The sequence below is a fragment of the Drosophila sulfurigaster genome, chromosome 3 (genome assembly GCF_023558435.1).
Source record: "Drosophila sulfurigaster albostrigata strain 15112-1811.04 chromosome 3, ASM2355843v2, whole genome shotgun sequence".
In the NCBI taxonomy this organism is placed as follows: Eukaryota; Metazoa; Arthropoda; class Insecta; order Diptera; family Drosophilidae; genus Drosophila; species Drosophila sulfurigaster.
The window spans coordinates 4,785,190-4,801,206 of NC_084883.1; the positions used below are offsets into that span (position 1 = coordinate 4,785,190).

The window sequence follows — 16,017 nt, forward strand, 5'->3', positions numbered from 1 at the left end:
ATAATTTCTGTGGCATTCACAACTTTATTATTGTTAGAATTTCGTTGTGATTGTTATTATTGTTGTTGTTGTTGGTAGCAACTAAAAATCGTTAGTATATTTTGGCCAAAACGTTCATTGACCCGCACGTTCAAGGTTAAATGCTGATGCGTAATAAACTACAACAACAAAGGTAACTACACAACAACACACAACGCAACACAAGTTGGTTCACACTTTGTGGCTCAGAAATAACACGTTGCCTGAAGAGAAACAAACGACGGAAAGTATAATAGAAGCTTGAACCATGTGCGTGCCTCGCAACTCGCAATCGGACTCGACATCGAAATCGACATCGGAATCAGAATCAGAATCAGAATCGGACTCGAATTAGAATTGGACGTTGAGAATTTTTACTATTATGCATGAGTTCTACGTTGTGTCTATTGTGGCCCGGCTTCTGTTTCGGCATCTGTTCTATTTTAAAGGGGAGTTTCTGCTGCGTCAGCGCACACGCGATTTCTATTTTCGCATCGTTCGGTTTCTTGGTTTCGGTTTTGATTTTCGCTTTTTTTTTTCGCGTGTTTTTCTATTTTGTAATTTCGTGTGCTGCGTGATTATTATTATTATTATTCTTATGTAGATTACGATGACTACGACGACGATGATAATGATGATGATGATGATCGTTGGCAAGCCAAAATTTAATTTTATGTTTACTTTAACTTGCCAACACTTGCCCCCTGGACTCCTCTCTCTGACCTCTCCACAATCCTATTAGAACAACGAACAACGAACAGCAGCAAACACTAGAGTGGAACCTTTCTAGTTTCGTTCCGAGTTCGGTTTCGAGTCTCTTTCATATTTATTTAAGCCATGTGCTTCAATTTTACAATTTGAGTCTTTTGTTGTTCCACTGGCTTTTTGTCTAAAACAGCGTTGTTATTATTATTATTACTATTATTATTATTATCGTTGTTTGCGTTTACTTGTGTGTGTGTTTGTTATTTTTTAATTAAAATAACAATGCGTCGCAATCAGAAGTGATTTATTAAATTTTTCTGACGCCATTCTCTCACTCGTCGTCGCTTTGGTTCTTGCTTTTCTTAGTGGGCGCCAAATGTATTTGGTTTGCTGTTCCTCAGGCTTAGTTTAGACAACAGTTCGTTGCCTAAGTCTTTTGTTTTTGGCTACGCAAAAGTGCGCATGTAACAATTGGGAAATTTGTTATAGTTGAAAGCAAAGAATAGCAAAGAAAATAGTATGCCGAAAAGAAAACATAATAGAAATTAAGATAATTAGATAATAGCTTAAAAATAATGACTTTCTCGCAATTATCTAAGATAAATCAGCGAATAATAACTTCATCTTTATTCTTTGCTAAGTCAAAAAAGAATTTATTTCATAGCTTTGAATTTGTTTAAAAGTTAGAATGAAAAATCAATTAATAAATTTAAAAAAGTCTTGTCAGAAGTGGGATTCGAACCCACGCCTACAGAGTAGACTGCGACCTGAACGCAGCGCCTTAGACCACTCGGCCATCCTGACTGTTGAAACTGCGGAAAATCGAATCCAATTGGAATAAGTTTGGAAGAAGAAGAATGTGCGACTATTTATAAATACTACGACAAATTGACTTGATCATTTTTAGACGCAATTCAAAAGTAATGAAAATTGCATATTGTATTTTTTATATAGATTCGCCCACTCATAAGTTGAAACTGGGTTAACAATTATCTTTTTAAATATGTATAGCAAATGTTGCTTTTTTTACTGCTTTCTGTTTGGCTCAAAGGCGTTAATTGCTGAAATTTCTATTTGAAATATTTGCACAGCGAACAACAAAAAAACAAAATGAAAAGATTTATTTGTCATACGGGACAAGCTGACAGCTGGGCGAGCATTTCAATTAGCAACACGCTTAATCTGCACTCTCGCATCAGCTGAGCTTTAAATTGTACATGTGTGTGTGTGTGTGTGCGTGTGTGGGCTGCCGGCTAACGGTAAATAGGCTTGTGTCCACCTTTTATGGGCATGTTGAACTATTGAAACTTGATTGCTTTCTGCGCAGGTGGGCAATAAAAAGATCAAACTTGGCCTACTGAATTCGAGTTGTTCGAATTGTTTTTATCTTTCTCGCATTCGATGAAAGCAACAATAATTTGTTGTTACACGAAAAAAAAAACTATTTAAAATTGTGATATAATAATATTATTATTTCGTTGGCATTCTCTTTCGTCTGTTATTCTGAGACGTGATTGAAATATCATAAATTAATAAACTATGATTAAATTTCGACTTCCGTAGGAATGACGGACAAAAGAAAAAGCGCTTCACAAATTCAAATTATATTCAAATATCGCGTGAAAGAAACGCAATAATAACAAAACTTGTTTTTCTTTATTGATATAAAATGAATGTGAATTAAATATTGACATAATTAAGAGTATAATAAGAATGATGATGATGATGATAATGCTAAAAGGAGCAATCCGAAGTCTCTCTTTTTGATACCTGGTTTTTTTTGGCACGTTTTCTGTGTTCTCTAATTTCGGTAGCATAATTTAGATTTTGTATCTATCTATGTATTGTTGTCGTTCCGTAATTATCTGTAATTTTAAAGGCCTGTCATTGTCTTTATTTGTTCTCTCTCTCTATTTTCGCTCACTAATACTGTCTGTAAACTAAAGTCGAGTCTTTTAATTACCTTAGAACTTTGAGCCCGAATTTCGTATGGCAGCTGGCGTCTGTTTCTAGCCACGGTCTTAACATTGGATATTATCTTGACCAGTTTGTCAAAATATGTGTGTGTGTTTAAAGTTTAAAGCAACAACAGCTTGGCCAATTGGTTAGTTAGGTCTCTGGTGATGTCTCGTCTGGTCTGGTCTGGTCTGATCTGAGAGGTCGCCCTAACGCTATCGGGGCCAAAGCATCAGGCCACCTGCTGAATGAATGGAATACGGGATACGGGATACGATGAATACTAACCGGAACAAGAGCTCGACGCATTTTCAATGAGGTTCTCTTCTCGTTTCGACTTGCCAAAGGGCAGCAGCCAAAAACAGGGAAGTCAGCTTGTTGTTTGTGTCAGTCTTAAAATTGCCTAAATTTATTTCAATCCTTTAAGCACTAATTTTAAATTAGATTCCAATTGCTCTTACTCTGTATTCGGTTTTTTTCGCTTCGGTTTCTTCGTTTCTTCACCATTTTGTCGGCGCTTTTTTCTTCTTGTTAGCAGCTGTTGCTCGTTTTTGGCCTGGCATCTGCTCAAATTGTATATCTTTTGGCTTTTGTCTTTTGTGTTTTGTGTTTTGTCTTTTGATATGTTTTAAGTAGCTGGCAAATGTTTTGTGCGATTTTTATCGCATCCCAGAACCTTAATTGGCAAACAATGCAGAAAATGCAAAGCGCTCTTGCTCTCTCTCAACTTCGTTATGCCTCCATTTAATCAGACTCATCAATCAAGTGCGTAACACGCCAACGGGCCAAAAAGTTATTTCGTTCAATTACTCATGCCATAAATAATCGTATGAACAATAATTATAAGCACATATATTTAAGCAAACGAAAACGCACATTACGCATACGCCATGTGTCCAAGCAGGAAAATTAATGAAACGAAAGTTGTCAGCTAACAGTGAAAAGCGAATGGCGAGAAATTCAAAATGAAATGTCACAAAAAACACACACACACACAAAAAGTTTGTCAGACTTTAATGCATATATTATATATATATTCTATATACTGTGTTTATTTGTTAATGCCCAAGAAGACCTAGACCTAAATACATTCCTCAATATGCTTTTACTCACAACCATTCACATTCATATTCACACTCACTATCCCGCACACACTCATTATTCATAGACAGACAGCGGGGCGCGCCTAAATATGACACGTTACGTATTGCGTGTAGAACTCTCGTTTTCCAGGGTATCACGTGTGTTCAGTAATTGTATTTTACAACACTGGAAAAGTAAGAAATTCCCTGCTACTTATAAACGATTAAAATTAACAAAATTAACAAAAGTAAAATAATAAAGTAAATTAATATGTAAATTCATACTATATATATCACATATCAACACTAAAGCATGAGAAATACTTTTTAGTATATGTAGGTGGTATTCATATATACCACTACATATGGTATATAGTATTTATAGAGTTTAATTTCTATAAAACATGATTAAAACTTGTTAAATATGATAAAGCTAAAAATAAATTGCTGTCAAATTCCTAATAAACAGTTTAGTATTTATACTAAATATACTAGAAAATATGGTATGTTATTATACAATAAACAGTATTTATTGAGCACAATTTAAATGCTTGTAATATACCAAAGTTTAAAATGTCTTTTTTGTTGGTATATCAGGTTTTAATTATAGTCATTTTTTTAAACTTTCATTAAAAAATAAATGAAAATATATGCATATCAAGCACATGTTTAGTACATACATTATTTTCTAGTACTTCTATTGAGCACTAAAAACTACATTTGCGTATTTTTAGGACTGAAACCAAACACTTTTTTTAAATTTAATCAATCAAAAAGTGCTCCAAGTCTTTGTATAAGTAATTATATAATGTTTTTATGTCTTTGGTTTTATTTCTAATGTTTCCCTTTCGTCTTCGCCTTTTCCCCTTTTTAATTGTCTCCATTATTTGTATGCATATCTTAATTATTGGCTCTGTTGCACCCCAATATAAATAAAGAATAACTTTGCAACAAAAATTTGTCACAAGCATTAACGAAAAATAAAACGAAGCAAGCCGCAAAACAAGCGACAAATTTTTGCACGATGCAGTCAGCCCTTTATTGCGATGACTTGAAAGGAATAATACAAGTATAATGAATATATTTGTAAGCTCTCAGACATTTATATAAATCCACAAAGAGGGTGTAAAAGCGAGAAAGAGAGGGAGAGAGAGAGAGAAAGGAGGTGGAAAGGCCGTCAGCAACAACATGAACAGCAAAGACACAAATAAATGTCAAATGAGCCACGGTTTTTTGATTTATAGGCTCTGCATATTTTTGCATACATGGATCTCCTCCAGTCCCCAGAGGCTTCTTCGATTCGTTTGTGTATTTTTTTTTTTCGTTCAGGTTGTCCATCTGAAATGGAAACGAAATCGGGATTTGTGCAAAAACAAGCGCGACAACTTCTTCACTTTTGTTTGTGCCTTGTTATGTTTCTCCCCTTTCTTTCCCCCTTTTGCTTGGGTCAAAGATTGTCTCTACCTAAACGCATAATTTGCATTTCGAGCGAATATGTTGTATGTGTATTTGTATGTGTGTGTGTGCCGCGAAATTGATAAAGCTCGTTGCCTTTTGTCAAATGATTCAATTTCGTCGTTGACTTAAAATGCATTTCGAACAAAAAATACCCGAAAATGTGTTTTCTTGTTAAAATGTTTTTTGGGTGTGTTTGAAATGCAAGCGGGGATCTCTCTCTTTCTTTCTCGCTCTGTCTCTGTCTTTTGGGAGGCATATCAAAAGTCAAACATACACACACAGTCCACTTCCTCGTCTACCCCACTGACCATGCCCCCTTCCCTGTCCCTTTGGCCTGTCAGAGTTTACACATGTCGGCTTTTAGCTGCCTTCAGTTTTATTTATTTTATGATTTTAGGAAGGCGCAGTTTGGGTTTCTGTCTCCGACGCTGTCTCTTTTTTATTTTTCATTAAACTTCTTTTTATTTTTTTTGTTATTTTTATTCTTTTTGAGTCTTTTTTGTTTGTTGTTTATTAGTCATGAGTCGCGTTGCATGGCTTATGACAATTCCTTTTGCCTTTGCCTGTCACGCCCCAAAAATGTGCGTGTAATTAATTAAAGCCAGCCGGTTTCTCAACTCCCTCCCCCATCTCCCTCTCTACAGTTGCCATACTGTCATCAAGTTTTTAATTTACAATTTATTTATTTTCAATTGTGCAATAGCAGACGTTCAAGTGAATAAACTCGATGTGCTTCTGACTCCTGAAATCATAAATTATTAGGCTACTCTTTTGTGGACTTTAACTAAAATAGTATCTGTGCGTACTTTATTTATTATTTGCCACATTTCAAAATATACTAAATATATTATTTCAAAATACATTTGCAAACATGAAAGAAAGCTACAATCGAGTGTGCTCGACTTTGAGATACCCATTACCCATTCAATAAAAGCAAAAAAATGCGGTATTATAACATACATAAGATATACAAAAATAATAAATTGAAAAAATACTAGAATATACTGAAGGCTACATTTGGTATTTCGATATATTATTATTGCAGTATTATTCAATAAACATACCAATTGAAAAAATTGTTAAATATAGCGAATGCTTTATTTGGTATATCAATATATAATACTATACATTTCAAATATACCATATACCTGATCAAGAATAAATACGTATATACTTTATGGGGTCGGTGATGACTTCTGCGTGTTGCATACATTTGTTGAACGCACACTTATAATAATACACTTATATGTATTTATAACGGGTATAAAAATTGCTTTAATAAATAAATTTGTTACTGTTACATTCAGAACTTTGAATTTTAAAAATCTCATTCCGATTGTATCTCACAATTTGTCTCTCAAGTTTTTTTTTACCTATTTAGATTTAAATTAAAATCTTATTTTACATAGGAATTTAGTATATTTGTACAAAAGAAGTTTTTTAATATATTTTAATTCACGCTGAGACTAATCGTAGCCTTATGAAGTGTTTTACTTACAATCTCAAATAAGCGAATGTTTTTTCTCATTTTTTCTCAAGTTTAGTGCTAAGTTCTTAGTCTTGCTTTTTCTTTATTTCTGTGTAGTAACTCTCACTAAATTTATGCAGGTTCTGTTGAACATAATTTTTTTTACTTTTAGGTTTTTGTTCGCTCTTTTTTCTTAATTTTTTTTATCATCGTTTTGCGTGTTTCTGCACAGCAGGCAGTTTTTATTGTTGTTGTTGTAGTTGGGTAAAATAATATTTTTTAATATAAGTATCAGTTTTTATGAGTTGCGAGTGAGTGTGTGTGTGTGTGTGTGAGAGAGAGAGAGTGTTGTTGTTGTGCGGCGACTGTGGCGAAAATTGCGCGCGTTTATTCCATTAATCATTTGGCACAAAGCAACAGACGAGGCAAAGGCAAAGGCAAAGGTTTTGTCGCTGCTTTTTTGTTGTTGTTTGTTGGTGTTGTTGTTATGCTTTGAGCCACCAAGTTCAATAGAACTTGTTTGGAAGTTAACGAGTAATATTCGCAGTTTGTTGCCTAAAACATGACCGAGCAATTTTTGTGAAGTCGCCACAAGTCGATACTCGAATCGAGTCGAGTCGAGTTGAGTCGAATCGAGCTCCAACTTGACTACGACTCCATTTGAGATGTTAGCTGCTTGGTTTGAGGTTGGCTTTTGAGGCCGTGATCAATGCCTGGGGCTTGTCTGCGAAACTTGATTAAAAATTCAAGGCCAAATTGTGGCAGCAACTTGGCCATTTTCAAATGAAACGAAAAGAGTCTGTGTGAGTGTGCCGCATGCAACTTGATTGTGGCATGTTTAGAAAGCGGTTACAAAAAAACAGACACAAAAAACAAAACAAAAATTACTGAAAAACTTGCTGTGCTCCGCTTGCCCAGTGCACTCGTTGCACATGCCCCTTACCCACTTTGGCAAACAAGTTGTTTGTTGGTGGTTGGTGGGTCTGGGAGCCATTGAAAGTGGTTTGCTTTGGTCTCTCGCTCTTTCTCTCTGTATTTCTTTTGCATTTTTCGTTTTTATCGCAAATTATTTGCAATTGTTTTGCTCATTGTTATTGTGCACTCAACAGCTCAGTTCAGTTCGGTTTAATATCCCACAAATAATCTATTCGCATTCGCATTCATTTTTATTTGTATTTTCATTTTCGCATTCATTCATCATCAGGTTTAATTGCATTTAATTTAATCGCCTGCCTCAGTCAGGTTGTAAGCCGCAAAATAATTGAAATTAGTTGAAACAACTCTCAGGCTGAGACTTTTTGCAGCTGTCTAGAACAATTCTTTTTGCTTATGTTTGTTTGTGGGGCTGGCATTTATTAGCTCGACTTGATCCAAAATGTGGCCAATTGACAACACAATTATAAGTTTAGTTGATTAAACTTGCTTTATTGCGTAATTAAAACTATTTCAAACTTCAAATGAAAACTTCAAAATAAACTCTGATTCTGTTTTCGTATTAATTTACTATTTTAGTTTCATTTTTAAAATATCTAAAAAAAAATACTATTATAAACTTACCAAGTTCTTTCAAATTTAAAATTAGATTAGAAATTAATATCATTATAAATATAATTCGTAAAGTTGAATGTGATCGCTTAGCTTGAAACTAATATTAATCTATCTTTCTATCAAACAATATAACTTTGCCATTAACAAAAACAAAGGAATTTGTAGAATCTCATCACATTTGATAATTTTGCCAATAGCAATTTGATAAATTTAATCAATTTAAATTTCCCATTAATAAAGTCCACTGTGAGAAACCCGCTTTGCATTTTCAATAAAAGCAAAACAGTTCGGTAAAATTCTTAAATACATACCAAATTAATATACTAAGAAATTACTAAAATATACCGAATGCTATATTTTGTATATCGATAAATTCTTTAAATTTAAATTAAAATAGAACATTTTATTGCAATAATATTCCTGAAATATACTAATATAGTAAAAATACTAAAATATACCGAAGATTATATTTAGTATATCGATAATTTCTTGAAAATTTAATTAAAATGGAGAAACTTATTGTTGTAATATTCTTAAAAAAATACTAATATATTCGTATATAAAATATACTGAAATATACAGAAAGCTTTATTTGGTACATCGATAAATTCTTAAAATTTGAATGGAAACAGAGAAATGTGTTTATCATGAAATATAATAAAGGTCACATCCTTAAGTGAGTCCAGCTTGAAAGCTATCTTGAGCTTTGATGCTACATATTATGGTTAAGCTATTTGAAGCGTATTCATTTCAGCTGGCCACGCCTCCAGGTGTTTAACAAGCAAATGACAGCCCACTTTGTGTGTGCGTGTGTGTGTTGGTGTGTGTTTGTGAGCCTGGCAGCTTTAATAGCCCCAATCGGTCTTTCGTTCTTTAGATTCTTAACGCTTCTTGCTACCAACTGCTGCTGCTGTTCTTTTTGTTTTTCTTGTTGCTGTTATTGTTGTTGTTGTTGTTGCTGCCTCTTCTGATGGGAGCCAACATTTCTTCGGGTTCTTTTGCTGTTTTTCGCATGATGATCGCATGTTTATAAATAGTTGGGACGTTAAAGTAATATGTATATGAAATGTCGATTTCAAAGTGTCTACAATTTCCACACACACACACACACTCACACACACACAGTTGGGTTTTAGTTAGTTGTTGCTGCTGGTGTTCTGAGTGGTTATTGTCGGTGCTTTTGAGCTTTACCTTGAGCTTTGGTTTCATTTACCCAGACCCAAAGCCGACGAGAAGAAAATTGTCGGTCGTTTGGTCGTTTGGCTTTTGCTTTTGCTTTGTTACTTGTAATTAAAGTTGCCAGCGGAAGTTAGACGAGCTGTGAAGTTACCTTAGCACACACACACACACACACACTCATGTGTATATGATATATCTGATTCTTGTTGTTGCGGCTTTGCTGTTTGCGGAAATGTAATGGGAGCCAGATGCGCTAGATCGAACTGCAAAACACGAAATAAAAAACAAAACATAACAAAGTTATACATCTTAACATCTTGAGAACAAAATTCTGAAGGAGTCAAGCTGAAACGACTTGCAGTTATTACATAATATTCATTTGCCAAGAGAACTGAATAAAGAACCGCATCCATTTGACTTAGACAAATATTAAACTAAACAAAGTAAGTTTGTATTTATTATGTCTACGAAACATTCAACATAATTGTCACCTATAAGTACAAAAAATATATGTATATAATGTATATTCCAAAGTAAATAAGTGCCACAATTGAACAAAGAGAAACTTTTTCAAAAAAAAATCTATTAAAAAATAAATGTGTATTCATAAAAATATATATTCTAAGACATAATTTTATAATGAATATATTATATATTTCGAAATATAAAATAAACAAATATCAATTTTCATGTTTTTATGAAATTTTTTATTACATTATTAAGAAAATATACCAAATGAATATACTAAAAATACTGAAATATACCGAAAACTATTTTTACTATATTGATATTGATTCTTAAAATTTAAAAAGAATTTGAGAAACTTATTGCCGTAATATTCTTAAAAGACTCTAATATACTCCAAACATACTAAAATATAAATCATAATATTTATAACACTGTATGATAATAATTATAAACTATGATTTTTATTCTTAACGCTTTATCATACTCTTTTCCATCATGCTCTCAGTTATAGGGTATAAACTCACGTAGCTATAAGTATATCGAGTTTTGTACACGTCGTTAATGTCCATTTCTTTTTGTTTCACTCTTCTTGCAGGTAATGACACACAACCATACGACGAAATGTCACAGCAAATTTGCCTTTCTACAGGTAAAACCCTCCTAATGTGCTCGCTACTTATAAACATTAAGTATACACATTTGAACACATGCTCGTAATCTCATATACACCGAGTTGTCTTGCGAAACTTACGCACCAATAAGTATGAAAAAAACACAATGAAATAAAATAAAACAAAACAAAACTTATGCCTACACCCACACACACACACACCGACAGGCTGCCTTTGCGTAATTTCTTTTGCTCTTACCAAAAATCAAAAACTGAAAACCAAAAAAAAAAAAAGGTTTTTGACAGGCGCACAGAAATCATATGACTGACAAGTTGCCCCTTGACACACTTTTTGTCATAGCAACAAAAATAATAAATTGTTTTTACTTTTTTTTTTGCATTCAATAATAATACTTTTAAAAAACAACAACGCCAAATTTGTTATAATATTTGGCCAACAATTGGGGAGTGTTATCTGATGTTGTTGTAAACGAATTTGACCACACAAATTGGCTGCAATGAAATGAAACAAATTTATAACATTTGAATAGTTAAAAGATGTATATTTATATAAAGTATTACAATATAAAGGGATGTAAAAATTATGTAAATGCAAACATTTTAATTGTAAAAATAGTGTTATAATTTCTTCCCCATTTAGAATTTTAAAACTAAGACAACCTAAAAGAAACTCTTTCTTGATAGTTAAATTAACATTAGTTAAATCACCATTAAAATAATTATCAAGAATAGGTCTAAACAAGTGCCAAAATGAGCGGCCATAAATCAGGGAAGATAAAACAGAAAGCATGCCCAAGATTTATAAGCATTTCAGTAGCTTCTCATCATTATGATGAATTCGATGTACTTGAAAGCTTAAGCAAAATTTGGCGAGTTTAACAAAAAAATTGTTGTTAAATCCTCACACTTTTGTTGTTGTTATCGCAGTTGTTATTGTTGTCAGGCAATCGTCAGGTTTTTTTCGCGAGTGATTTATCTGCAAGAAAAAATGACAAAAAATAGAAATAATAAAAATGTGTAGTTAATGTGTGAGAGAGTGAAAGACGCGACAAATGCGAGATGGACAGGTGTGGCAAACGAAAGTTTTTGTTGGCAATTTGTCACGTTTAAGATTAATACGCGATAATACAATAGATATAAAAAGCTGCCTAGGCCTCAGGCCTCAGGCCTCAGGCTCAGGGCACGCAATAAGCGTAGTAAATCGCATATTATTTGCAATAATTTCATAAATTTAAATACTACATTTGGGAGCTTAACGTCAACTGTCTTCAGTTGAGTTCAGGTTCTCGCTTTGTGCACAAATTTCGCCTGGCGCTGCAAAAAGAAAGAAACCAAAAAAAGGAAAAAGAGAAATAAAGTGAGCAGGCAAACAAATTGATAATCGCATTAAGTTCATATTTTCATCAGTCAGTTTTCGGGCTGCTTATAAGAAATTCCAGGAATTGTATTTTGTAATAGCTCGTATAGCTGCTTCATTCTTTTTCTTTTTCTGTTTTATTTCACTGCTCGTCTTACAAATGCCTCGCGGTGAAAAGGCGGTGGTGGTAATGTAATACTCAGCGCTGCAAATACACTTTCTGCTGCACTCAACAAAAGAATTTCCCACAATGTCAACAGTCAGCGAACCAAAAATATATTGCGCATACGCATCGTAGAACAGCGAACGCCCAAAGGCAAAGGCATAAGTGAACGCACACAATCAACAAGCATACTATATATAATTTTGTTTCATATGTATACACAATCTTATATTGCATACAACTGATGCATCAGCTGTGCCACGTTTTTCAGTAATAAGGCAAAAAATGCAAAGCATATGAAAATCTGATAACTTAAATCTCAGTTCAATGCCTTTTGCTACATACGAGTAAAGATAATAATTAAATAAGACACATATTTATATATTTGCTTGAATTTTACAATATTTACTAAAAATATATGTATTTATCTTGAGATGAGATTCAACTCTTATTTAATGCGAAATATATTTATATATTTAGGAGTTGACGTTAATTCCTCAGTCTTGTCCATATACAATTCCCTTTTACATCGTTGTGGTTTAAGAACTGTAAAAGCCTCAGCTCAAGCTCAAGCTCAAGTTGGATGGATGGAGCAGAAATGCATTTTTTATGCTTCGACAGCGATGTTTTTGCGGGCTGGCATTAAATGTGTCTCTCAACTATTTATAGCGTTAAACCCAATTGGAATTGTATCTAGAAGAAGACGGCTGTCTAGGCTCTTAATCCTTTGTTTGCAATGAAGCTGAGGGTGCGTTAATGCTTTGTTATGCGAACCGAGCAGTTGAGGCTGCATTCTCCACTGATTCGCCAATTCTCCTCATCGCCATCCAGAGCCAGATGCATTGTCGAGTGACGTAAATGACTTCAAGGACGCACAGTAACCCGCCACAGACGACAACACAGACAGTTATAATAATAATAAGAGACGACAAACGAGCAGAGGCAGAACAAGACTGACTCGAAGTGGAAGAGCAAGAATAAGAGTGTCAAGACGCAAGTCGAGACAAGACAAGACAACAAACGAGTCCAACATTCAATTTCTACAACATTCCGAATGTTGTTGTAGTCCAATAAAAATCACTGACCATCAACAATGTGGCTGATATTTAATAAGTAAGAGAGCTCGACGATAACAATAGAGACGCAGACAGGGTGGGCATGGAAACGGTGTAGGATGTCGCAGACTGTGAGTGAAGCTAAAGCTGAAGCTGAAGCTGATGCTGCGGATGCTGCACAAGCTTGTACAACATGCTGTTGATAATGTAATAACAATAACAATAAAATGTAAATAAGCCATACAGACAGACAGTCGTATTCTCAACGCACTCTCGTATTCTCGCATTCGTACTCGTGTACTGCATTTGACTTTTCCCTGTGGCCACAAGGTCGTTATCGACCTTAAAGCCATTGTTGAATTTCAAATATCAAACAGTTTTTCATATTTCACATTTAATTAAAAACTTCCGTTTCCAACTTTTCAACGTACAACTCGCAAAACTCCCAAACAATCAGAACAACAACAACAAGAACTGCACTTGAATAGCAGCAGAAAAATATAAAGTTTGTTGTTTTTTTGCATACGAGAAACGCTTCAGTGAGTGCATTAAAACACGTTTCTCGACTTGACTGAAGTGTGGCAACAGTGCATCAAATGGTACAGCAGCATTATGTGAGGGCTGCAATCGATCCAAGCAATTGATACCAAAACTTTATTAAAAACAATATGCAGTTCAGTGCTGCCAAACTTCAGCAGCTCTTTTGCGTGGTGGCCAAACTTATTTTTAATGCAAATTGGCATGCAAAACTCCTGGCATGCCTTGTTGCCAAATTTCACACCATTTAGTTGGCAGCGCACTTCTATTAGCGCTTTTTGTGCCTCCCATCATCCACCACCTTTTTGTTATGGTCACACTGTCATAGGCAGTCGCTTAGAAGGAGCTCGCGACTAACAATTGGCGTTGTGACTTTTGTTTAGTTTTTTTGTTCGCACAGAAACTTCTCTGCATTTCTGTGCTGCTCATCTACTATTTTAACTTTCTTTGTATGCAAGTGTGTTTGTCTCTGTGTGTGTGTTTGTTAATGGCTTCACTCCATTGCCATTTGTTTTACACTCCATTGTTTTTGCTCAGCTTCTGGATTACTCTTTTCATTTTTTGTTGCTGCGCCTTTGTTGCGCCACAACAGCATTTAAATGAATGCAGCTCCGCATGCTATGTAGATAGACACTTTAATATTTGTTAAGTGTCGCGCTCGCACAGCAGTGTTGGTAAACGACTTGCAGCGTCGCAATGCAAAGTGCAATAAAAGACTCCACTGAATATGTCGAACATATGTGTGGACTATAAAAAGCCAACTGTAAACAAAGCAGTATGCGTTTGTGTGTGTGTGTGTGTGTGTGTGTGGAGGGTATTTATGCAAACATGTGCATGATTAAAGGCGCATAAAAAACGAATATGTCGGCCCAGTGGGCCAGAGATATTGCATGACTGAGCAGTAGTGTGAGTTGGAGAGAGAAAGAAACAGAGAGAGAGAGTGAGAGAGAACGATGGAATGCAGTAATAGAAGCAACATTCCGAAGCCAGCAATTTAATGCAGCATATTTCAAGGCGCTTGCTTTAGAAACTTTGCATACGCAGTCGATTAAATGTTATCGATAACACTGTAGACTTTTCAACGGTTGCACAAAATGGCGGCACCTTGTTGATGTCATGCCAAAGACTCATTTCTCCTTGAACTCGACAAGCTGAACGGAAACGGAAACCACTGCAAATACTTTCGTTTACCTGCGAGCCGTGTCTGCTTCTAGCCTCTCCCCAAAAGCAACTACAACGTTTTGGCAGCCATTTTACAGAATTTGCGACGCCATAAAATGGCGTCATTTGACTCGCCGTCGGTCTATGCAAATTAGTGCCGCATTCTGACTCTTAAGCAGTTGCAGCCCAGCACGCATTTAATGGTAAATCGAATACTGCCTTTGCCCCTCACTTGCCTCTTCCCCCCATCATCACCGCCTTGCTTTACTTTAGTCAAAGCACAAAGGTCATGCGACGACCCTCGCCAAATGTCGACCTGTGCTTTAAGTAGGTTAAAAACCACTTCCAGCCCTGTGACGTACTGCGCTGCAATGCAACCCTGTGCAACGCCGTGGTCATCGCATTGTGGGAGGTCCATAGGGGTGGATGGGGATGGGGGTAAAGGGGACTGCTGGGACCTAGGCAACATGCCAACGAACTGAAAAAATCAATTCTGTGCCGCCTTATGCCGAAACGTGCCTAACCACCGAGAAACTCGTGCAAAATATATTGCAGCCTTGCACTAGAACCCATCTAGCAACCCCCCAACCCCACAGCGAGATCGAAAGGGACAGCGAGAGAAAGAGAGACAGAGCGAGAGAGAGAGAGAGAGAGAGAAACACTGTTGGCAATGCATTTGCCATGCGCTGCTTCTGGTACAGTTTTTCAACTCCAGCTAACAAACTGGCGCCTGGCATTGCAACCCCTGCATCTCCTGCACACCCCCAAGCCCTCTCCTCTTCGCTTCCCCTACTCAATGCACAGTATAAACGCCATGTTGATGTTTGGGCTTAAAGCGTTTTAGCCAAGTCAAGACCAAAGCCAAAGCCAAGGTAGGACAGCCAGTTGTGTACCTTGGGGAGGCAAGCAATACTACTATTTAGGTTTGCAATTTAGGGTTGCCATGGTTAAGGGCTGTTAATGTTTTGGCCTCACTACGTTTTGAGTTAGGGTCGTCAGCCCTATTTATGTAATCGACTGAGCTTTGGGCCTCTTGTAGGGCTATTGGTCAACGCGAACGTTATGGAAAAATGTGTCAATGGAATGATTTTTTGTTTTTGATTTGCTTTATGACTTTTCGGGCGCAAGAGCCAAATAATAATTAAGGGTTGCTTCACAGTACTATGAATGAAGCTTGCTATCCACATAGATTTATGTTGAGAACTGCAGCTCTAATAAATTACACTACTCA

General features: G+C 35.6%; 1 protein-coding gene and 1 non-coding gene across 5 annotated transcripts in view; one reads left to right on the top strand and one right to left on the bottom strand.

Moving 5' to 3' along the window:
* LOC133842196 (ecdysone receptor) overlaps positions 1-16,017 on the top strand; it is a 56,087-nt gene that overhangs the window by 30,579 nt on the left and 9,491 nt on the right. For 2 of the 4 annotated variants that reach the window (XM_062275201.1, XM_062275202.1), the window contains exon 3: positions 10,478-10,531. The exons of the other annotated variants lie outside the window; for them this stretch is intronic. In XM_062275201.1, the coding sequence (XP_062131185.1) occupies positions 10,478-10,531 (54 nt within the window). The remainder of the gene's footprint in view (positions 1-10,477; positions 10,532-16,017) is intronic. 4 annotated transcript variants of the gene reach the window in all.
* Positions 1,445-1,527, bottom strand: Trnal-cag (transfer RNA leucine (anticodon CAG)). Its single transcript has one exon. It is a non-coding gene; the product is annotated as a tRNA-Leu (tRNA).